At 51.5% G+C, this 23,941-nt stretch overlaps 3 protein-coding genes and 1 long non-coding RNA gene across 5 annotated transcripts in view; 2 read left to right on the top strand and 2 right to left on the bottom strand.

Moving 5' to 3' along the window:
* hectd1 (HECT domain containing 1) overlaps positions 1-1,808 on the bottom strand; it is a 30,070-nt gene extending 28,262 nt beyond the window's left edge. Inside the window, 1 exon segment of the mRNA XM_062396905.1 lies at positions 1,566-1,808. The gene's annotated coding sequence lies outside the window, so the exon portion shown is untranslated.
* Positions 1,809-2,872: 1,064 nt separating this feature from the next.
* On the bottom strand, positions 2,873-21,717 carry heatr5a (HEAT repeat containing 5a). Of its 2 annotated transcripts, XM_062396906.1 has the most exons (42): positions 21,007-21,717; positions 18,893-19,101; positions 18,446-18,657; positions 18,237-18,345; positions 17,753-17,902; positions 17,485-17,650; positions 17,240-17,403; positions 16,914-17,163; positions 16,685-16,840; positions 16,196-16,446; positions 15,170-15,281; positions 14,911-15,063; positions 14,728-14,827; positions 14,325-14,434; positions 13,996-14,165; positions 13,741-13,907; positions 13,128-13,233; positions 12,818-13,008; positions 11,751-11,910; positions 11,470-11,659; positions 11,216-11,385; positions 11,111-11,137; positions 10,038-10,182; positions 9,753-9,935; positions 9,449-9,682; positions 9,197-9,375; positions 9,039-9,107; positions 8,736-8,915; positions 8,259-8,475; positions 7,906-8,010; positions 7,683-7,817; positions 7,455-7,582; positions 7,234-7,381; positions 6,970-7,143; positions 6,664-6,765; positions 6,287-6,370; positions 6,017-6,187; positions 5,784-5,929; positions 5,185-5,292; positions 4,858-4,960; positions 4,348-4,501; positions 2,873-4,260 (listed from the first exon to the last, which is right to left on the bottom strand). In XM_062396906.1, the coding sequence occupies exons 2-42, from the start codon at positions 19,016-19,018 to the stop codon at positions 4,116-4,118; spliced, it is 6,150 nt and encodes a 2,049-aa protein (XP_062252890.1). In that variant the 5' UTR covers positions 19,019-19,101; positions 21,007-21,717; the 3' UTR covers positions 2,873-4,115. The 2 variants fall into 2 exon arrangements, with proteins under 2 accessions (XP_062252890.1, XP_062252892.1); XM_062396908.1 differs by lacking the exon at positions 11,111-11,137.
* Positions 21,429-22,437, top strand: LOC133961686 (uncharacterized). Its single transcript, XR_009922035.1, has 2 exons — positions 21,429-21,458; positions 21,713-22,437. It is a non-coding gene; the product is annotated as an uncharacterized LOC133961686 (long non-coding RNA).
* A 206-nt stretch (positions 22,438-22,643) lies between these two features.
* hikeshi (heat shock protein nuclear import factor hikeshi) lies at positions 22,644-23,790 on the top strand. The gene has a single exon (XM_062396948.1). It carries the CDS (start codon positions 22,865-22,867, stop codon positions 23,468-23,470), a length of 606 nt encoding a protein of 201 aa, XP_062252932.1. The 5' UTR covers positions 22,644-22,864; the 3' UTR covers positions 23,471-23,790.
* Positions 23,791-23,941: the final 151 nt, after the last annotated feature.

Genomic DNA, 23,941 nt, shown 5'->3' on the forward strand with positions numbered 1-23,941 from the left:
CTAAAGTTTTGTTTTAAGTTACATATCTATTCTTTCACATCATTTTTAAAAACCCTTTTTCATATTGAATTGATTCATATTTAAACCCTCATTAAAAGTATTGTCAAAATGCATTTTTCACTTAAATGATTAATAAAATAATTGTCTGTGCACCTCCTCCTTCATCATGGTCACAGCTCTGTTGAGCCTCCGTTCAGTTATGACTTTAAAAAATATGTATTAGCGATGAAGCTAATATTGATATTCTATCTTCTATAATGAGACTGTAAACCATAAGAAACACAGACAAGGCTTCACTTCATATGAACTGATCCACTTCTGTCTGGTGTCAACACATCTGAGGAGCTGGTTGGTTTGATCAGCTGAAGAATCCTGAAGCTTCACTGATGATCACATCACAAACGACTGTCTCTGGATCAGAGGAGATCTGAACCTGCTCCTGAACCCAGCCCTTTAACACACGGACCGGAGCTGACGTGAGGAGGTGCACCAGGTGGATCTGGATCCGCTCCTGCTCCCTGAAGGGTCGGATCCAGGTGCACCAGGTGCTCCAGGTGGATCAGGATCCGCTCCTGCTCCCTGAAGGGTCGGATCCAGGTGCTCCAGGTGGATCAGGATCCGCTCCTGCTCCCTGAAGGGTCGGATCCAGGTGCTCCAGGTGGATCAGGATCCGCTCCTGCTCCCTGAAGGGTCGGATCCAGGTGCTCCAGGTGGATCTGGATCCGCTCCTGCTCCCTGAAGGGTCGGATCCAGGTGCACCAGGTGCTCCAGGTGGATCAGGATCCGCTCCTGCTCCCTGAAGGGTCGGGTCCAGCTGAGGCAGCTTCCTCGATGATCGGTGGAAACTGAAGATAAACACAAACGGTCTCGTGGTCGTGGAGGTGATTGTTTTCCTCCATGTTCGTCCGAACAAGCCTTCTTTGTTTGTGGCTGATTCTCAGCGATGGAGCCGGTTCAGCCTCCTCTGACGGAGCAGCGGAGCCGGAGTGACCCCGGGTCTCCTCGGGAGGGAGCCGGGTGGTGGGACCGGACAGAGGCTCGTCCAGCCCGGTCCGCAGGCTCCACGGCCGAGGTACCGTCCCCCGCTGCCAGCCTCCGGGCATTAGCAGCTAGCTGGCGGACAGCAGCGATGTGGTTAGACCGGTAGAGCGAGGTGTAAGTCCCGGATAATCTCCCGACACAAAGCCCGGAGCTCGACAGCTTCGGACAAGCTCCGGAGTTTGTTTGTCGTCAATCACAGAGATAAATGCCGAGCTAGCTCAGGTTAGCCGGTTAGCACCAAGCTAGCTGCACCAGCAACGAGCTGAAATACACATTTAATAAAAACCTGAATCCTCCAGAGCTGATCACTTCCCCCCGAACACCTCAGCGGACCCGGCCTGGGTGTTTTAATGAGTCGGTAACATCCGCCTACCGGGAGAAGAACCGCTGCGGCCTCGGAACACAACCGAGAGCCACGGGGATCGAGTTCCGGGAGAGCCGAGAGGCCGCATCTCAGCGGCGGACAAACACCACAGGAGACCCCGGCCCCTGGCTCCGAGTCTAGCTGCGGATCGAGCACTCACCGTGTTTCACCGTCGGTCCAGAGACGATCTGCGGGAGAACGACCGACAATCTTCCGGGTCCAGGTGGAGGCCGAGGTGCTGCGTGTGTCTCCGGTGTCGTGGTGGATTCAAGCCGCGTCCATGTCGCTGTTGACGGGGAGAAGAGTCGGATCCGCCGCGAGGAGCCGAGCAGCCGAAGAGCCGAGGAAATGGAGCCGAGCCGCCGCTGCCTTCAGGGCCACACACTCAGCTCGGACAGAACGCACTCCATCCAATCCGCTGGAGCAGGAAAAGTAGTCCCTGTGTCCTGCTCATGTGGAAACCTCAGAAATAGATAATTCTAAACAAATATATAAATAGAAAAAAATGTATAAATAGAAACAATTATATATACCTAAATTGTTTTTTTAAATATTCTAATATAAATGTACTCTTCCTACATTAGACCTGATTCCCCAGTGGAAGATGTGATGAGAACACAAAGCTTTTAAAACATCCTGTATGTTTGTTTGTCTATCTATCTGTCACATGAATAAATAAACATAAATAAATATCATCTTTTCTATTCTTTATTTTAATAAATGTCTTTTCAAAAATATCATCTATAAACACTATTTGAGATTATTATACCATGTACATATTCTCTGTATTTCTATTTGATTAGATTTGATATTATTGTCTGTTTCATTCTGATCGTCGACCTGATTCTGGATCTGCTGATGAAACCGGTGAATTTCCTCCTCGTGGATCAATAGTTGATCTGATCTGATCCAGAGTTTGAGACCAGAAGATGATTCAGCAGTTCTTCACGTGAGGAGCAGTAAAGATCTTTACTGTGACAAACACATGTTGTGTGGTTGTGTCTTTATTTCTGATTATTACATATGATTCGGATTCTCCTGTAATTCCAGAAGCAGATATTTAGTTCGACACTCCTGGTGTGTGAGGTTTCCGACAGCACTTGAAGGCAGCAGCTGTAAAGTTTCACAAGAGATGAAAACACAGAAACTGAGAATCAGCTGCGACCCGTTCAACATCTTACACAGGGATTATATTATTAATATATATTATATTATATTATACACACTGTCAATCCAGACAGAGATTTCAACAAGTCATCTATTCAACGTTTTCTTAAATTCCAAATTAAAACCTACATCTCATGTTTCATCAATATTATCTTTCAGTTTCTTTATTTGTCAAAAGTTCAGTTTCTTCTCCTCCTTTGTCAATTTCATCTCAAACCCGAACCTCTGATGAGGATGAAGATGATGAAGATGATGATGTCACTGAACCACAACACACATAAAAGACAGAAAGCCTGGAAGTGAATTAGAATTAAAACCTTTTATTCACTTGCTGTCGTTAGAAAATATCAAGTTAACACATTCAAGAGACAACCAGGTGAACTCCCACACTCCTGAACACACACACACACCCTGTAGTGCAGCTGTGTGTGTGTGTGTATGTGTGTGTGTGTATGTGTGTGCGAAGCTGCTGTAGCTGGAAGACTGGAGCTCACCTGGTTGAATCATTATTGCAGGTGAATCTTCATTAGATAAAGTGAGACTCTGTGTTTCTAACAGTTTCCCTTCGGTGGAGGTCAGAGGAAGAGGAGAGGAGGTTTGTGACGTGGAGGAAACAAGCAGCTGTCGTGCTAACGTTACACACGTAGTGATCGTGAAGACTCACATCAGAGCAACGTCAACTCCTACTGGATATTCACATTGAGATGATTCACGTTAAACTGAGGTTCTACAAACCAGTCGTGGATATAAACTGTGTCGTTATGAAGACTGTAGTGTTGTTAATCTAAAGTGCTGATCGAGGCTCATCTGTCCCTTCCAGGCTCCCCCCCCCCCCCCCCCAAGTCCTCAGGGGACAGTCGTCCAACTGCAAGAATCTACGTCTCCTCAACACACGAGCCATCGATCATAGTTTGTTTATTACTATATCATATTGTCCTGATTATACATGTTGATTGTTTAAAAGGAGAGCACCTCGGAGTATGTAGAGTACACACCTCCCACCTGGTACGATTATTATTATTCTAGATCAGCTGTGTTCATAATAGTAATAATAGTGTAATTAATATTTCATCACTGGCTGTTTCTCTGACTGATCCACCGTCAGGCCTCCTGGTTTCTGTATGAGGCTACAGACCAGAGCAATGTTCTTTGTTTCTTCTGTGTCACGTTCTCATTGTGTTGATTTGTTGTTTTTGCGGCTGCTCGTCTCACAGTGAGAATCAGGAGGACGCCTCCTGGAGCTGCTCCTCCCTGCAGGGAGAATCAGGAGGACGCCTCCTGGAGCTGCTCCTCCCTGCAGGGAGAATCAGGAGGACGCCTCCTGGAGCTGCTCCTCCCTGCAGGGAGAATCAGGAGGACGCCTCCTGGAGCTGCTCCTCCCTGCAGGGAGAAGAGAAGCTGGAGGTGAAGCTGCTGAACGTGAAGGTGACAGGATGAAAGCGAGCAGCGGTCACTCTTCTGGATGAAGTGATGTGAGCCGTCCGTCTCTCAAACAGGACCTGTCGTCTCAGGGGACAGCGAACGCAGCAACACGAGGTGGACCTCACAGGAAGTTGGTTTTCAGGGTGATGCTGGGGGAGGACTTGGCGGGGTGGGCGCCACTAGCCTTAGCGTTGACAGTCTCCTGGTTTCCTTTGACAGCAGCTTCCAGGCGGGACTTGAGGTGAGGACACGAGGCGATGAGAGACCTGAGAGGACGAGGAGGACACAGAGTTAACCTGTGGACTCAGCTGGACACCCTGTGGACATGTCGGCTGCTGCGGCGCCTCGTGTACCTGAAGACGGCCGAGTGCTGGGGCCCGAGACGCATCAGGTCCTGGAGCGCCGCCTCGTGGAGGGAGCGCGAGGCGGGGGGGGCCGAGCCGAGGGCGTTTTCATCCAGCAGGAAGGAGATGAGGAGCGGCAGCAAGATGGCCACCAGCGGGGGGCCTGAGGGCCGAGACAAGACGGGATCTTTTATTTCACTTGACATGAAAGGAGTGAAAATGTTGATCGATCGAGTTCCCTTTGCTTCATACACAGAACTCAACACCTCATCGAGTCTTCATCAACCAGGTAGAAGCTAGAAGGACGTGAACATGAAACTAAACGAGACTCATGATTCTTCTTCAGAGTTCTCGAGGTCCCCGACAATATTCAGACTCCTCCAGGCTGAAGTCAAGATGATTTAACACGTGAACATGAACCTGCTCGTCTTCAGGCTCATCCACACGACTCATGGTCTGTGCCACACTCCAGTTTGAATATTAATACAGCATCTTGTATTTATAAAGTGTTGTACTCACGCTGGGCCTCGTCCGCAGCCTGGACCAGAGCCTCCAGGGCTCGAACCCCCTCCAGGACCCCCAGCAGCTCCTCTGGACTCTGAGGCCGACTCCTCTCCGTCCTCTGAGCAGGAATCATCTCATCTCATTAATATATCAACTCATTTAAACATTTAACCAAAACTCACCAGGACAGATGAGACAATCTGATCTTTAAGACTTTGGTGATGTTCAAGTCACAGAAAGTTTAAACTCAGGTTTGACCTCCACATGATAACTCACCAGGAAATGTTCCCATTTCAAAAATGAATATTAATTAAAAATACAAAGCCGTCACTGTAGAAGTACCTGGAGGAATCGAACCAGCGGCGGGCCGAGGGCCTGGATGTACGGGACGGCCACGCCCGGCTGAGCCTGGAACACGGACGTCAGCAGCTGGAAGCACCGGCTCACCACCTGGAGGAGAGGGGGCGGAGTCAGTCAGTCACAGCTCGAGACTCAAAGGAGAAGGAATCGCTCTCCAGGCTCTTCAGCTTCTAACAGGACGTTTCTACACAAGAAGAACTCAGAGTGAAGACAGTGGTCCTCATGACAGAAGATCTGTCCCTCAGTGTGGACGGAGAGACGGAGGGTCCACGTGTCCTCAGCAGTCCCCTCATCACCTCCTGGTTAAACACATTCTCAGGTTCTGGTTCAGCGACAGACTCTTTCACTGTGCCCCAGTTTAACCAGTGTGCACGTCTGGAAGCTGCTGGTTCCCATTTAGAAGTTTTGAAACAGTCACAAAGCTGAACACCTGTTTATTTATTCATCAGCCAATCAGGTGGCAGCAGCTCAGTGTATCCTGGTCTGACTCTTTTAAATCATCCAATAGAAACACAGACACGTGTTCCTCCCACACGATGAGGTCGTTTGGATCAACGTGCTGATTGGACAGATGCACTGACCTCAGGCTGCTTGGCCTCCATGCTGGAGGTGAAGCGCTGCAGAGTGAGGGCGAGCAGCGGCTCCACGGTGCAGACCTCCGGACCAGCCCAGAGCAGGAAGACGCTGAGAGCTGTGAGGAGGCCGATGTGATCCACCACACAGTCCCCTGAACACACACACACACACACACACACAGTGTTCAGAGCGTGTATATGAGTGTGTAGCTGGCGTGGTGGTGGCGTGCGGCTCCTACCAGCGTCCCACAGTCCCAGCAGTGTGTGCAGAGCGGACCTCAGCAGCTGGGTCCAGGCTCCTCCACTCTTCTCCTGTCGACTCATGGGACTCGTCAGGACGGACCTCAGAGCCTGAAGAGACGCCTGGACCACCACACCGGCCCCGCCCCCTGCGCCCGCCGCCGGGGCACCTGGGAGACAAAACATTATTCATTTACATCACAGCTTAAACTCAGAGCGAAGCTTTGAACTTCAGACAGTGTGTGTGTGTGTGTGTGTGTGTGTGTTACCAGTGTGACAGCTGGGCTGGTGGACCAGCTCTCTGAGGACTCCCAGCAGCAGGTAGAGGACGGTGGGCAGGACGGACACGCTGCCTGCAGGAGGACACACAAACATTAAATCAACCAATCAGAGCCCAGATGCTGAGGAACTCATTTTATTGGTTTAATCATTCATTCATTTTCTCAAACGGGGGGGGGGGTAAAAAACATTTTACTAACAAATGAGTTATTTGCTCAGAATGAAGCTCACATCGATTTCATAGTAAAACGTTCAGAGTGGAACATGATAAACGTCCTCTGATGTCTGTCCTCATGTCTGTCCTCATGTCTGTCTTCATGTTTGTCCTCATGTCTGTCCTCATGTCTGTCCTCATGTCTGTCCTCACCTTCAGGGGAGCAGATGGACGGCAGCTCTGACAGGACACTCAGCGAAGACGCCACCAGACGACAGTCGCTGTCCGTCAGACTCCAGACCGAACCCCCAGGACCTGAACACACACACATCTATATTTATATATATACAGAGATCATATATATTTATATATATATGATATCATATATATATACAGAGATCATATATATATATATAAATATGATATGATCTCTATAAACACAGGAGCAGCGACTCCATGTGAAAACAACCATATATAAAGATATAAAAGACGGAGGACGTGTCCTCCTCCCACTCATACCAGTTGGACTGGTCCCGGCCAGTTTGGGGCTGAGCTGTGGGAGCTTCCGGACCAGGACACAGAGGCAGAGCTCCAGCGCTCCGAACACGAGCGAGCGTCCAGGAATCAACCCGCCGGTGTCCCGTCCCTCTCCGAACTCCGGCAGCGTCTCCTTCTCCGCTGCACCGTCGTCCACTGGGGAGCAGGTTTCACACAGACATGTGGATCAAGAGGCTGTTCCACACACAGTGACCCCCCCCCCCCCCCCCAGCTGGGTAGCCCTACCCTCGGCACTGTGGCGTTTCTCCCTCACGTGCTCCTGAGCAGCCGTCACGATCTGTCGCAGTAAGTCCATCACGGCGAGCTGGACGGACACGGACTCCCTGGTCACCATCAGCCGGTGGAGGACGCTCAGCAGCTCCACGCTCAGAGCCTGGAGGACACGGATCAGACCTTCAGAATCTCAGGCGTCCTCACGTGAAGACAAGCGGAGTGGGTTCAGGTACCTGGTCGTTTCCGATCTTAGCTCGTGGCCACGAGACGTCCAGCAGCGCCTGCAGAGCTCGCAGACAGGAAGTGATGTTCTGCATCTGGTCCTCAGAGTGTGGAGAACACAGGAACTCCACACTGATGCCTGCACACAGAGCCTCAGTGTTAACAAGGAGCAGCTCCTCTGTTCTTCAGCCAGAGGAGCACCACCAAACCAGCCTATCACTGGAGAACAGGTTCTGTACCGAGGATGAAGTGAAGTCTGTCAGCGCCGACCTCCTCTGGACTCTTAGCTCCGCCCACAGAGGCAGTGTGGCCCATGGAGGTGGGCGTGGCCGGTCGGGACAGGTTCACAGGCGAGTCGTCTGACATCACAAACCCTGAAACACACATCTGACCGTTAAAGACCCGTCCACGGCCTGAGGAGGAGGAGGAGGAGGAGGAGGAGGAGGAGGAGGAGGTGCTGACCTGTGCTGTGCAGCCAGAGGGAGGTGGCGTGGAGGATGGGCGCCCAGGAGGAGGAGTAATGAGCTCTGGCCTGATTCACCGTCTCTGCTGTGTAGAAGGAGCCTCCTGAGAACACAGTGGGTGTGTTTATTAAATCTGATAAAAGGAGATTTCTCATTTTAGTTTCTCTCAGTCTGAAGCTTCATAGTTTCATCTGTTAGTTCTGGTTTCACTTTGTAATTTAGGAACTAAAGAATTCTGTCTGACTCAAGTGGGCGGAGTCTACCTATGCTTGACTCTGATTGGTTAAACATGAATCACATTTCATAAAGACACAGTGGAACAATGAGAAGCAGCTGAAGGGGGCGTGGTACCGGCGGCAGGCAGCAGGGGGGCGTACTCCTGAGGGAGGGTCAGCAGGGCGTGGTCCTGCAGCGCCGCCAGCCACAGACGACTGAGCGTCGACAGATCTGACTGGACCAGCTTCAGCAGCCCCGCCCCTCCTGACTCGGACCCCACGCTGTCATTGGCCGTTGAGGAGAGGGACAGGTCAGCCGTCTGTCCACTTCTCTGAACGGCCACGATGTAAACCTGAGGGACAAGAGGACGCCACCTTCAGGTTCAGAACGTCTTCAGTTGAATCAGAAGGAACCTGCTGGGATCATGCACCTGTCAATCATCTACAGAACCTATTGTGATAAAAGGCAGCCTGGTTGTATCCCTCCACCATCCTGTGGTTTCACTCTACAAACTCATGAGGTCACTGCGACCTTTGACCTCCCATCAGGTCCAACTGAATGTTTGGAACAGGTGTCCAGAGGAACTGACTGAATGAAGGGAATCGAACCCACCTCGGCCCAGGCCTTCAGGACGGCCAGCGTCTCCATGGTGGCTGTGGCCTCATTGTGCAGCTGACTGACCGTGCCCCCCCCGACCTGGACCTTATCCAATGAGGAGGCCAGGAGCTGATGGACGCGCCGGAGGTCGCGGAGGTCGCTGACGACGCCGCTGGCAATCCAGGCGCTGCAGACCTGGAGAGGAGAGGAGGGGGTCAAAGGTCAAACCTTGATGATTTTCTAGTAACTCAGCAGCCAATCAGATTTCCGGATGAGGTCCCGGTGACGGACAGCCGGTGCAGCTCATGCTCTGGTCACCTGGCAGGCCTTGGCCGTGACGTCAGGAGCTGCATCAGCAGCGAAGGCTGGTCTGAGTGCAGCGCCCACCTGGAAGCACACACACACACAGGGTCTCATGGCGAGCTGCAAACAGATCCGTGATCAGTGGAATCAGTGACATCACAGGCTGGTCATACATTCGCCTGGTACTGCTCCAGGATCACATGACCGGGGAACTCCGGCTCGGGGATGTGTGAGAAGTGCCTGATGATGACCAGCAGGGTCTGGAGCCCCCCCAGTCTCAGCTGGTCACTGTGATCCGTCGCCGCCATGAACGCCATGCGGACCAGGTCCCCGAGGTGAAGGACGAGGAAGTCTGGGGACAGACGGCCGAAAGGTCACGGAGGTGTGAGACGTGGACCAGGGACACAGATGGAGACGGATCTTACCGGTGGACTCATCCAGTCTCCGCTCCTGAGCCAGAGCCATGTCGAAGTGAGCCGGGTCAGAGGATTCACACTGCTCAATGATGCGACACACGCACGCCATGGCGAAGCGGCGCGTGGCCCAGCGCAGGGCCGTGAACGGACCTCCAGACTCCGGCCGGGCGCCGAAGGCTGAGGAGTCGTCGTCTCTGCCGGCGTCCTCGTCCTCCTGAGTCGCCTCCACCGGGGCGCGGCAGTCTGAGGGAGTCACATGACCCTCAGAACGCTTCCTGGTCACAGGATGAAGGACTGACTGATGTCAACTCACCAGTGGTGGCAGACAGGACGTCTTTGCAGAGTTTAAGCCAGTGTCCCAGCTTCCCACTGGTGGCGCTGGATGAGATCATGTGGACCAGAGTCTCCTGGATGTCCCTCCTCAGACCTGGATCCGACTCCCGGTCCATCAGAGTGAACAGAGCTCCCTCCAGACCCACTTCCTTTATCGTGACGTCTGCACAGGCACAGATCTTTAAAACAAGTGTCTGTGTGTGTGTCTGTCTGTCTCTGTGTGTGTGTCTGTGTGTGTGTCTGTGTGTGTCTGTGTGTGTCTCACCCAGATGTGTGTTGTCTCTTCTCGGCAGCTCTTTGACCAGAGTCACTGCGTGTTCGGAGACCTCTAGCGCCTCCCGCTGGACGAGCTGCCGCAGACACGCCACCACCGCCCGACGGAGACACAGGTACGAGCTGCACAGGTTGGCCTAAAACACACACACACACACACACACACACAGACACACACACACGCAGAGTTTCTAGCTGGACGTCAGGTGAACTGTGTGAACAGATGTTAAACTGTGTTTCCTCCAGACTTTGGGCTTTCAGCTTTAATGACCAATAACTAATCATATCAAGTCTAACATGAATATTCATCAGGTATGAAACTTTAAATAGATTTGCCTGTTAATTAAGATTGTGACTGTTAACTTTCTGTCTGACACAGTAAATAATGGTAAAGTGCCAGAACTCAAAGTGTCAACAAACAAGACTTTGTGTTAATTATCACTTATTTATAAAATTCACGATTTGCATCTTTGCTTTATTTGGAGGAAACACGTTTCACTGTCGGTGGGATGTTCAACAGAAATGACAGCGATGTTAATGAGTTAGCTGCAAAGCAAACAAAGTGAAGGTGAATGAAGAGACTCTGAGTTCAGTTAGTGAATCGTTACCAGACTGGAAAGAGATTCAGTGCAACAGAAAACCGTTAAAAAGCCGTTAGCATCTTTCACAACAACAGAACAAAGGTTCATATTTTAAATAACCGACAGGAAGCGGCATTCAATCTGTTTTTCAATAAAAGATCAAATCACAAAATCACTGCAGTTTAGAATGTGATGCTCGTCACAAGTCAAACAGACGAGCAGCACAGTTCCATCAGCAGCTCACTTCTGTTGTAGTCGTGCTTACGTTGTGGGGTTCTTGCTTTTATATTTTGCGTTAATGTGCCACTGAAGTTTTGTAAATCTAGTGAAATTTAAGAATCATACAAAAGAACAGAGAGAAAGTGAGGAGGTGTTTGAGTCTCAGCTCGACTCCACAGCAACAAAACCAAGTGTCCAGTGTTCAGGAGGAAACAGGAGAAAGAAACAGAAGTGAGAGAAGCTTCAGGCCACAGAGACGACCTACCAACAAGGAATAATCCAACAAGATCTCCTGCAAGACACAAGACAGGGTCAACACACACACACACACAACTTCAGTATCCAGAGAGAGTGTCCCTCAGGTACTCACACAGAGCGCAGGGACCAGGCTGGCCAGGTTGACGTGTGAAGGGGAGAACATGTGCAGCTGCTGCAGACAGGAGATGGCTCTGGCCTGGACCAGACAGTCGGGACTGGCCTGCATCACCCCACATCCCACCAGACAGCTGGAGCGCAGGGAGGACACGGCCGCACCTTCACCTGACAACACAACACAACACCACAGGTCTCACTCAGGGACGTCCTCACAGCCGCTGGTCTGGGTCTGCAGGACGGGGGACGTACCCTGCAGGTCGGGGCCCAGGCAGGTGATGAGGGCGTGCATGCAGCGTCCCAGGCTGAAGTGGACCTCGGGGTGGGTGGGGGGGGCAGACAGCAGCAGCCGGAGCACCAGAGAGAAGGAGGGCTCGGCGTGGGCCCGATACAGACCGCCGGACAGGTCCACCAGCAGGGACAGACTGTGGAGAGACCAGGTCTGGACCCGGCAGGGACACAGGACGTTAGCACATGTGTTCTGCTCAGGCGATGGAGGGACGTCCAGAGGTAGATACAGAACAAGCTCTTACCTGGACCTCAGGGGACGTGCTGTCCTGGCTCAGGGTGAACAGGACTCCCAGGCAGGTGGACAGGTGCTGGGCCGAGCTGATTCCTCCGGTGTGGCGGTGCAGCGCCCCCAGAGCCAGAGCGTAGCCACTGCGGGAGGCCGCGTCCCGAACCGTCTTCAGCCTGAACACCAACAGGGGGGGGGGGGGCACAGTGTTTAGTCTTCAAATGCAGGTGATCTCATACAATGATATCTGAAAGGGTTATAGTTCCATCAGTTCAAAGGAGGTCGGTGGCTCGGACCCCAACGACTGACACAGATCAGCAGATCTGCAGCAGACGCTTGTTTCTACGGGTTTGAGAGAGATTCTGTTTTGCTGCAGAGAACAAGTGAGAACCTGAGAGAAGAAGTCCTCCTCAGATCTACCAGTCACTGACAGGTTCAAACACACTGAGCTGCATCCACCAGTTATTTAAAGATCATTAAAGATATTCCTGGTGTAGTTTGCATCTTGTTCTCTGTCTCTGTGTATTGTGTTATTTTTTTCAGTTGTTAATTTTGGATCAAAGCCTTGAATCAAAGTGAGGAGTTGGTTTCTGTGCAAATCAAGAACTAAAACTAAAAATAGATCCGAACAAAGTCCTAGGAATCTAAAAACACTTATTTCTCTCATGAGAAAGAGATTTAAGAGAGAAAGAAATGATCTCTTTCAGTTTCTGTCTCGATATTTACCCTCTTCCATATCTTCTATATTCAGGAAATATAGAATATACACACACATTAAACCTTTGTCAATAAGCCAGTTTCCTCCGTCTCTGACATGAGGACACGTCAAACAGAAACAAGGAGGAAAAACAAACTGAAGCTTCAGGATCAACACAAAAACCCACAAAGTTCACTGATATGATAGCTGCTGTAAAGCTTTAACTCATGATCTTCAGAACACACACACACACACACACACACACACACACACACACACACACACACACACACACACACACACACACACACACACACACACACACACACACACACACACACACACACACACACACACACACACACACACACACTCTTGCTGTTCACCTGTCGAAGCAGAGCAGGGAGACGGACACGGTGAAGCCGGGGTCTCCGACCACCTGAACCAGCCGGGAGAGCCCCTCAGCAGCCAGGCAGCGCAGCAGAGGACTGCTGCTCTCCAGCGCCCCCGACAGGAGAGACAACGCCGGGGATCGGATCTCCTCCGGCCCCAGAGAGCCCCGAACACCCCCCTGGTGCTGAGGAGGAGGAGTTTCATTTATCTGAAGCTTTCTAATTTACAAGGAGATCATTTCTCAGAGGTTTATGTTTTCCAGCTCGGGGGGGAATTAAACAGAATCAAAGAGACGACCAGTACCTTGAGCAGACTGCAGAGGGCAGCACACACATGGGTCTGGACGGTCTGCTGGCGTTGACCCTTCAGCTGATTCACGGTTTCTACAAACTGCTCCAGGATCTTCACTCTGATGAGGAAACACACAAACAAACACTATTTACCAGCAGCAGGACAAAGTGTGGAAGCTTCCCAGTGAGCGAGAGGACGTGTGGATGAGGTTTCTAACACGTGACGTGAAACTGAAGAACACAAACATCTCAGGATCAACTTGGAAACACGAGGAGGTTCCAGATCTTCTGGTGATGAGGGCCGACGCCGGTGTGGAGGAGCTGTAAACAACAACACTGATCTTTCCACAGCAGAGTTCATACGTCATGTCCCGCCTCCTGCTGCTCTACAGGCCCCGCCCCTCACTCTACAGGCCCCGCCCCTCACCTGGATGCTCCCACATGTTCCTGTTTGAAGGAGTCGGACCCGACAACCTGCTGCTGCTTCACAAACACCAACTACAGTTCCTCGAGTACATGTCTGGAAATGACTCAGCGTGTTTCTCTGGTTCTTTTTGGTGAAATGAATGTGGAGTGAAAGTGGTTTCACGCTGGTTCAGCTGTGGTGCAGGTCTCAGGTCAGTTACCTCTGAGCAGAGATGACGTGGGGGAAGACGGCTCCAAAGAGACGGGCGGCGGCGGCGGTCAGGGCGACCGGAGGAGGAAGAGGAGCAGCAGGAGCTTCGTCTCCTCTGTCACACAGACTGAACAGGTCGTTGTCCAGAGAGCCCCCCCCCACACTGCTGCCGTGGAGCTGAAGCACAAAAACAACCTTCACTCCTTCTAACAGTCCTGTTGTGTACAGTGTGTGTCTTCACTGTGTTCAGTGTGTGAGACGTCACCTGCTCCTCGACATATCTGTGGTCGGTGCTGTGGAGGGCGGGGCCGACCAGCTGCAGGTCCTCCTGGTGACAGAGGGGGGGCAGCAGAGTGCGGTCGGAGCACGGCTGGTTCAGGTTGTCCTGGCCGGACAGATCTGAGACCAGCTGGTTCATCACCAAACCGAAGCTCTCTGCAGGAGGAGAGGAGGAGTCACTGAAGGAGCTGAAGCAAAGATCAGTGAATCAACTTCTTTAATGTCTCTGAATCCCTGATTCCTCTGGAGTTAGGACATTTGAAGATGAAAGAGATGAAGAAAGAGGAAAATGAGGGGGGGGGGGGGGGGGGTTACCCTGGTAGGTGTGTGGAGGCAGCAGAGCCAGCAGTTCGTAGACTCTCAGCCTGTAGACCAGGGAGCAGCTACGAACTGAAGAGCTGTGAGACCTGAGGAGAGCCGGCATCCTGGGGCACGCACAACCACACACAACACACACACACAACAGACACACACACACAACACCAAAGGAAAGTGTGAGCAGCATTTTAAAGTAAAACTTTAAACGAGCACTTTAATCGCTTCATGTTTCTACCAGACTGTGAATCTGAGGATCTACATGAGACATTTGATCCAATCAGCTGTTTGACTTCAGGACAGACACTACACAGGGACATTGACCTCGACCTCAGAAATCCAACCAGTTCACCCCAACCACAACATTACACCCACAACAAGCCTGAACCAGTTAGGGACTGACTTGGTGAGGAGGGACACGGCGCAGGCCAATGGCGTGAGCAGACGGCCCATGATGTCATCAGTGACCAGCTCCCTGCAGTGCAGCAGCAGGTTCTTCATCGCTGCTCAGACACACAAACACACAGTTAACACACACTCATGGCCACAGTCCTGAACTGTGTGTGTGTGTGTTGTGTGTACTGACCGCAGAGTGCACCCGCACGTCCCTCCAGCGTAACCTGCCACGTGAAGTAGTCCCCACGGCGCAGCTCCATCTCCTGCTCCCTGAGCGAGGCAGGAAACACACAGCGCCACAGGAGGAGGAGGCGGGGGAGGTGATGCTCCACTACAGCAGGGCCTGAACACACACACACATAAACACACACACACACACACACTCTGATGGTCAGCTTCTGTGAACGTACAAGCCCCTGCAGCCCTGCACTGTGTCCATGTTGTCTTACCCAGAGTGATGAGAGAGCACACGAGCAGCCAGCCGGCCTGAGTCCGCTGCAGAGAGACCCGACTGCTCTGAGCAGCCGAGAGGAGGAGGTCTTCAGCCAGAGCCAGCACCGCCTGCACACAGAGAGACACACACTGAGAGACACACACTGAGAGAGACACACACAGGTCACACACACTGAGAGACACACACAGATCACACACACTGAGAGAGACACACACATCACATCCACACACTGAGAGAGACACACAGATCACACACACTGAGAGAGACACAGATCACACACACTGAGAGACACACACACAGATCACATACTCACTGAGAGAGACACACACAGATCACACACACTGAGAGACACACACAGGTCACACACACTGAGAGGAACCACCTGTTGCAGATTGAGCTGCGTTTCTTCTTCAGGTCAAACTGTCATAAAGCATCAGTTTGTTCCGAGCTGCAGAAACTCACGTGTCCCTGAGCAGCATGAAGATCAAACCAGTCCAAGAAACCATTCACAAGTCAAGTTATTAGAAATCATTTGATTATTGATGAAAGTTCAGTTGATGGATGAGACGAGATCCATAGAGGGAAGATGTCTCACTCTGTTGAGGAACTCTCTTTATCCACACGCCTCCATCAGAGGTCAAACCACGGGGACACACTGAGACACTCACGATCTCTTGCTGGTCTTTCACTGATCAGGACATTGGCTGATTGGTCAGACTCCTGCCATGTGACTCTGTTCGGAAGAGACAACCTGTTTGGACCAGTTCCACCTCGCCGCTGGTCCAAACAGTAAACTGGTGGACACTGATTCAAACTGATACTGAGCCTGAACACTCAGATAGAGTTTCAGTTTAAACACGTGGTCACATGGGTCAGGGTCAGGGTCAGGGTTAGGGTCAGGGTCAGGGTCAGGGTCAGGGCCAGGCACAAGTCGCCTCAGTGTGGTCACCGAGTCGAGCGCAGACCGAACAGGAAGTGACACGAACCCACAGCAGATTAATGAGCGACTCTTTTCACCCACCGTGCCCTTGGTGTGTGGGATTCCCAGGGGGCAGTGTTGCACTGAGGCCACCAGGGCGGCGACAGCGGCTCCGTATCCCAGCACGGCCTCGGGCGAGGACTTGGACGCCATCAGGCGCTGGGAGCAGTGGTCCACCAGCATGGAGCACTGGGAGGGCATCGCTGTGGCAATGCAGCGCAGGCACCAGGCGGCGGCCAGGCGGGTGATGGAGACGGGGTGGACGAGGACGGAGACCACTGTGTCCAGGAGGGCTGCACACACACACACACACACACACACACACACACACACACACACACACACACACACACACACACACACACACACACACACACACACACACACACACACACACACACACACACACACACACACACACACACACACACACACACACACACACACACACACACACACACAGTCATTATACAGGGGGACATAATGAACTTTGTATATCCATTATATAAGTTAGTGTGTGTGTGTTCAGACCTGTGCTGCTGTCAGTGAGGAGGGGGGCCGCAGTGGATCCCAGTCCTTGAATGAGTCCTCCCAGTTCCAGCAGACAACAAACCAGCACATGTTGACTGGCTGAGATCTCTGCAGCTGACACTCTGGTCTCCACGTTCCCATCGGTCAGCGCTGCATCTGGACACACAGCAGGAGGGATGAGGGGCTGGTGAATGCAGGAGAGCTCCTCTCTCTCCTCCTGGCTACTCACCTGTGGCTCGTTTCTGAGCGGCCACGTTGAGGCACAGCTGCTGGACAGCGTTGGTCTGGGCCTTCTCTCCCAGCAGGGAGCCCAGGGTGCTCCTCAGGATGAAGGAGACGCAGCGGCGGGTCACCACAGCGTCGCCCGGCGTCTGTGTGGCTCGGCTGTGGGACGCCAGCTCCATCAGCACCGACAGGAAGGCCGGGAGGTTGGCCTCCAGCCAGGGGCCTCCCAGGGTGGAGACGAAGACCACGCAGGCCTGAGGAGGAGGAGGAGGATGAGGAGGAGGAGGAGCAGTGACAGTGAGATCTTCATCTGAATCCATCATGTCCCACCTGAGTGACACCGATGCGGATGTCCTTGCTGACGGAGCTCGTCCCCTTCAGCATGTCTCCACTGGCCCGGAGGAACCCCGCCCCCCCTCGCAGGAACCCTGCCGTCAGCAGGTCCATGGCCTCCTCCAGAGAGCTCCGACCCCGCCCACCCGGCCTGGGGGCAGCTGGGAGAAAAGAGGAAACAGAGTTCAAGACTCAGCGATGGGGTTCTTCTAGACGTTCGGACTCTGGCTCTCGGGTGTTACCGGCAGGCGGCTCCACGGCCGCGGCCAGCAGCGTCCCCAGCAGCCGGGCCACGCACACCCGCACGTTGTGGTTGGACCCTTCGAAGGCCCTGAAGCACAGAGTGGCCACGTTCTCCAACTCGCTGGTCCACAGGAACACCGCCTCCCGCTGCAGCTCCAGCAAACACTGATGAGGGACACACACTTAGAAATGATACAACCTGGATTCATGAAGAATGGACAAAGAGAACGAGAGGCAGAATGAGAGCGTGAGGGGAGGAGCCTCCACCTTGGTGGCGGCGCAGCGGACGGCCATGGACCGGTCCGTCAGGCAGGTCCTCGCTGCCTTGTAGATGTCCCGGTGCCACGGCACCGCACTGCCCCCCAGACCGCGGAGGAGCTTCTCCACACTCAGCATGATCTCGTACCGCCCCTGAGACTGAGGCACGGGATTCAGATTCCAGAAGTTATTCATATTCATATTCATAGCTTCAACACTTTAAACAAGGTTACAGTTCTTTATATGAACTGAAAGATCGAATCAGTGAACAAACTAAACCTGCAAGAAGAGTCGATTGAAGCAGAACTGCTCTCAACCACGAACATGCTACATATGCTACATGCTGCCTAGAGTACTGTACTGAATATCTGGAGTTATATAAAGTGCTGTACTGTGAATATGTGTGTTTTTAACGTCCACTCTTTATGCTGAGAAGTCAAATCAATCAGATTTATTCTGGTTGTGTTTCTTTCTTCTTCACGTGTTCACGAACCTCTGCGCTCTTCATGGCCTTCAGCAGGTTGCTCACAGTTTCTTTACAGGAGCCGAGCAGCATCCGACCCAGCTGCTCGTGCAGAGCGCCGAGACACGCCACCGCCGCCCTGAAACACAGAGAGGCTCTCATCTTACTGGTTTCTGTTGAGAGAAACCAGTTACATCCCCGCCCCCCCCCCCATCACCCAACAGGACGTGGTGACTCACAGCCGGGTGGGGAGGCCTGAGGGAGAGTCGTCTTTGCTGCGGATGATGTCATTGCACCTATCCACTAAGAAGCTGGACAGCAAGGGGTCTCCCAGGCGGTAGAGCAGGGCCAAGCAGTGGGCCAGCAGCCAGCGGGTGGGGGGGCCAGGAGAGCCAATCAGAACGCAGGACAGCTGCTCGACCAGGCGCCGCTGGTTCTGTCTGATGTCGACCTGGTCAGGAGGAGAAACACGTGACTCACAGAGAAGCCTCCAGGATGAAAACTTTAGTTCATCTCCTGAACTCTGGAGCGGGTCAAACAAGCACAGGGTGAAGGTTCTGCTCAGGTCCCACAGGTTCTGCTCAGGTCCCACAGGTTCTGCTCAGGTCCCACAGGTTCTGCTCAGGTCCAACAGGTTCTGCTCAGGTCCTAGAAGGTTCTGATGAGTGGTGGACACCTGGACTCACCCTGTCAGCCGCCGGCAGCAGCTTCTTCAGGTGGTTCAGCCATTCGAAGATGAACTCTGCCCTCTGGTGTTCAGCCAGCTGGTTGCACGCATCCTCGTTCAGCAGGAGGCTGTGAGCTCGCTCCATCTTGAGCCTCCTCCTCCTCCTCCTCCTCCTCCTCCTCCCTCACTGAGGGAGACGACCTCTGTTCACTGCCATTCTCCTAAACCCTGTTCAACACAAAGGAGACAAGTGTCGTCACATCCATTCACCAGGAGGAGACCCACGGCCTCACAGGACAGTCGGTCCTCCTCCTCCTCCTCCTCCTCCTCCTCCTCCTCCTCATGTACACAACTGACGTAGACTCCCTCTGACCCGCAGGGGGCGACTCCTCTGGTAGTTTCTATAGAAAGTGACTTCTCTCTTTATAACTTCAGTCAACATGAAGGAGTTCATGTCTCAGTCTCTAGTTTCAAGTCTTCTTCAAACAGCTGATGTTCATTTAGTGAATTATGATCATTTAGAGTCAAAGGGGGGGGATACCACAGTGTGATTGACAGGTAGAACCGTCCAATGGGTGCAGCAGGCAGGTATAGGTGGGCGTGTCCTCCAGCTGTCAGTGAGTCTCCACCCCCTGCTTCTCTATATCTGGTTTAAAAAACTACGATGGCGCTGAACACAAAGTGAAACGGAGGCTTCAGATCAGCAGCTCAGGAACCAGCGGGTGACGTGTCGGTGGTTCGATTCCTGGACGTGAACGTGGAGCCACAGACGAGACGAACCCTCACTCCTCCTCAACAAGGAGCAAACAGAAGCCTGAGGTCTCAACGTGAAGAGCTGGGTCTGGAACCCTCAAACACGTGGAAACAGCAGCCAGCTCATTGGTTCAGGTCCCGGTGACATCACCAAAAACACTGTGCTGCGTTCAGGAGCCAACGAGGACAGCCACGCTGACACGGAGGACAAGCGGTTAACACCCGGGACCCGAGAGACTTGGAGCATCAAACGGGTCTCTGTGTGTTTTTGGACCGGAGAGTCGGGTCTTTGTTTCTGACGACTCAGCAGAGGACAGAGGAGACGCTGAGAGAACATCTGAGAGCAGCTCATTAATTATTCATGAACCTGACTGCCTCCTCCATCTACACTCAGTTCACAGACACAACTCTAAATAACACAACTCTAAATAACACAACTCTAAATAACACAACTCTAAATAACAAAACTCTAAATAACACAGTCCCACAGGAAAGCATCTCCAGATTAATTTACTGCATCATAACAACCTGTGTTTAAAGATTAACCAGTCATCTGAAGATCTGTCCCCCTGTTCCTGGTTTGTTCTATGAAGTATTAATAATAACCTGAATATGGTGGATGAGGCTGGAGAGAAAGAAAAGCAGCAAACTGATGATTTATAAATCAATAAATCAGATTTATCAATCCCTCTGCAGAAGATTTCCCTCAACTCGTTGATTCATAGTTTGACCTCATGAGCTTCAGTTCACTGCCTGATGATCGATCTCAAGATGTCTGAATGAAGAAGATCAGCTTCATCCTCACAAACATCACGCTTCTGCTCAGATTGAATTTGTATTGACCATAATAATAATATTGATAATTGATCTCAGGGTCTGTTGGTCTCCAGCAGCTGACTGAGGATCCTCCTCTGAGGAGAATCTAGAGCTTTCATCAGATCCACAGCAGCTCCACGGATCCTCTAGGATCAGGAGCTCATGGATCAGGTGAGGTGTCTCAGGCTAATCCAAACTGAAGCAACACAACGATTGTTCAGACGCAATAAAACAAGGAGGACATCAGAGGACACCAGATAGAGACACCAGAGGACACCAGATAGAGACATGCTGGAATGAGTCTGTTCTGTGAACTTGTGGTCAACGGATTCACTCAGAATCTGAACTGTCACGTGTCACAGTCCCACTCGGGTTTCACATGTGTTACTGAAGCAGCTCCTAGAGACACATCAGAGACATAGAGACACACAGAGACACACAAGATACACAGAGACACAGCAGAGACACACAAGAGACACAGAGACACACAAGAGACACAGACACATACACACACCAGAGAGACACCAGACACAAAGACACACACCAGAGAGACAAACTACTGACCTGCTTTCCTGCTTCTTCTCCTTCTCCACCTCCTTCTCCTCCTCCTCCGGTTAGCGGACTGTGTGGCTAACGTCGGGCGCTACCTCGCTCAGTCACCGGCCGAAGTTCGAGCCTCAGATTCGGATCAGGACGCGGGCGTTGACCCAGTGGAGTCGCGGGTCGGAACCGGAAGGTGTCCGCACCTAAAGTGTCCGGTAGAAAAGTTTCTCTCAGTTTGTGTTGACGCTGAAAATGTTTCCAGATCCGAGTCCAGCGTCAAGTCAGTGTGAACACACAGAGCGGATGTAGCAGGGTTAATGCTTCCCACTTGCCATTGCCAGCGAGATCCTTGAGCTGGCTGTGGTAGTGGGAGCCTTGGTTGGAGTGCTAGAGCTCCCTCTAGCGGAATGCGGGGGTTGTATTTTACATTGCTGCCTCCTCTCCTCAGTCTGTGTATATCCCGGCTGGGAGAGGTAGGTAGTCAGAGCAGTTAAACATGAATCCACACTTTGGCGATGTATTACGGGAGTCTAAATGTACATAATACTGTATTAATACTTGGTTGTTTGTACATATATATTGTGTTGCTTGGAATCTGTAATTACTTTTAAATGGACTTTAGTCTTAGGATCGCTAGCTTGGCTACCATTAGCTTTGGTCGTAGCTACTTAGCTAGCGTCGACTTCGCCATGAAAGTGTACTTCAGCTTGTCTTTCTCCCATGTTAGGCTGCCATTGTGAGGGTTCTCAAAGAGCATTTCCAATGTTAAATATTCCACCAGAATAAACGGCTGGCTGCAGATGGTTCCATCGTGGTCTCAATCACACAACGCAACGAGAGAGTACAAAACCGCTACACGGACATCCGGTCACCTGTTCCTTCTTCACAATAAAACCCCACATCTGCGTTTTATTTTGTGAGATTTACTGATTCGAATGTACGAATGTTATGTCAAATATTAAATATGAATCTTCTTTAATGCTTCTCAGTATTAAAGCTTACACATGAAAATACACATGAGAAATGTGTTGTTTTCATGCACAAACATGAAGACATATACACAAAGGGTTCGTTATTGTGTTTTAAAACATGATTTACAACATTATAATACCTGTTAGAACTTTCTGTAAATCTCAGAATTAAAAATAACTGACTCTGGTTCAGTTGTAAAAATCTGCTGTGCGATAACAATTTATTATATTAATTTAAATTATATCACATTGTTTTATATTTAAACATATTTGCATGAAAGTTGTTAAACTATATCTTAAAATTTAAAAGTTGGTTTGTTGATATCTGACTTCCGGTCTTTCTCCCACTAACTGTGGCGCTGCTGACACAAAATCAATTGTCGAATCATCGTCCACTGTGTTGTACCCTGACTTTAGTCTCACAGGCAGAATTCATTCATCAGTGACCAAAATTGCATTAAAGCATAACAAAACTATTAAATATGCTTCAATACGCGTCTTTGTGAATTAGTTTAACACACTATATATGGATTTTAACGTTATACGATATTTGATACTTTAATATTTGAGGAAAAGAGAAATCATTAAAAGAAGTACGAATAAAATATGAAACATTTCTACTGAGATTTATAATGACATACACAGTGTATGTTGTGTGTTGTCTTTATTGTGTTGTATTGTGTGTGTTCTCTGCTCAGCGGACACACATTTGCCTGTCAGTCCATCTAAGGGTTAAATATTCAGGACGCTCAATCGATAGTCGAGCAGCAGCTGAGGATCCTACATGTCGGTCGGTTCTGGAAGTTTCTTCCGGTCCTTCTCCTCCGTGCCTGTCTGCCAGAGGGACCCGGTCCTGCTGCGCCTCTGAGCGGCCCCGGTGCAGTCTGTTCCCGGCGGTGGGCTCCGGGATGTTCGGGTGTCTGGTGGCGGGCCGCCTGGTCCAGACCGACGCGCTGCAGGTCGCTCCGGACAAGTTCCTGTTCAACCTGCCGGACTTCGACAACGTGAACCACGTGGTGGTGTTCATGCTGGGCACCGTGCCGTTCCCCGCCGGGACGGGCGGCGCCGTGTACTTCTCCTTCCCGGAGCCGGGCGGCGGCGGCCCGGTGTGGCAGCTGCTCGGCTTCATCACCAACGACAAGCCCAGCGCCATCTTCAAGATCTCGGGCCTGAAGCCCGGGGAGCGCGGTTCCGGGCCGCAGCCCTTCGGCCCCGGGGCCGGATGCTCCACGGGCCCCTCCCTGGCCCAGGTCGGGGTGTCGGTGGAGCCGCTGCAGCAGCTGGCGCAGGAGATCCCGGTGTCCAGCGCCGCCGTGTCCTCCGTGGACTCCTTCCTCCAGTTCACCCAGAAGATGCTGGACAGCCTCTTCAACTTCTGCTCCTCCTTCGCTGTGTCGCAGGAGCAGATGACTCCGAACCGAACCGAGACCTTCATCCCGTCCAGCTGCCTCCTCCGGTGGTACGAGAACTACCAGAGAAGGATGGCGCAGAACCCCAACTTCTGGAAGTCCTGAGGTCAGGACCCCATCTTCTAGATGTCCTGAGGTCAGAACCTCTGGAAGTCCTGATGTCTGGTCCCCATCTTCTGGAAGTCCTGATGTCTAGAGCTCAGAACCTGAACCGGTGGACAGAAGCCAGGAGCCTGGAGGCTCAGACCACAGACTGATGGTGGGTCCACTGAGCCGACAGATTCTGATCTTCAGATCTCATCTGTTACAGGAAACTGTCTCTAACCATCAGATCTATAAACTGTGATCATGAGTTATAATCACCCACGTATTCTTTATATTATGTCAGATTATGATAATAATCAATAAAGGGATTATTGACAGACTCATAATTGTGGAGCCATTTAATCCTTGAGTCGTGCAGGAGGAGGATCTAACACAACCTGGCAACCGGACACCTGTTGATGCTCCAAGATAATAAATCAATCAGAGATTTATTGACACAAAGACTGCTTATGTGTGTCTGTGTGGGAATAA

The sequence above is a fragment of the Platichthys flesus genome, chromosome 10 (genome assembly GCF_949316205.1).
Source record: "Platichthys flesus chromosome 10, fPlaFle2.1, whole genome shotgun sequence".
Lineage (NCBI taxonomy): Eukaryota > Metazoa > Chordata > Actinopteri > Pleuronectiformes > Pleuronectidae > Platichthys > Platichthys flesus.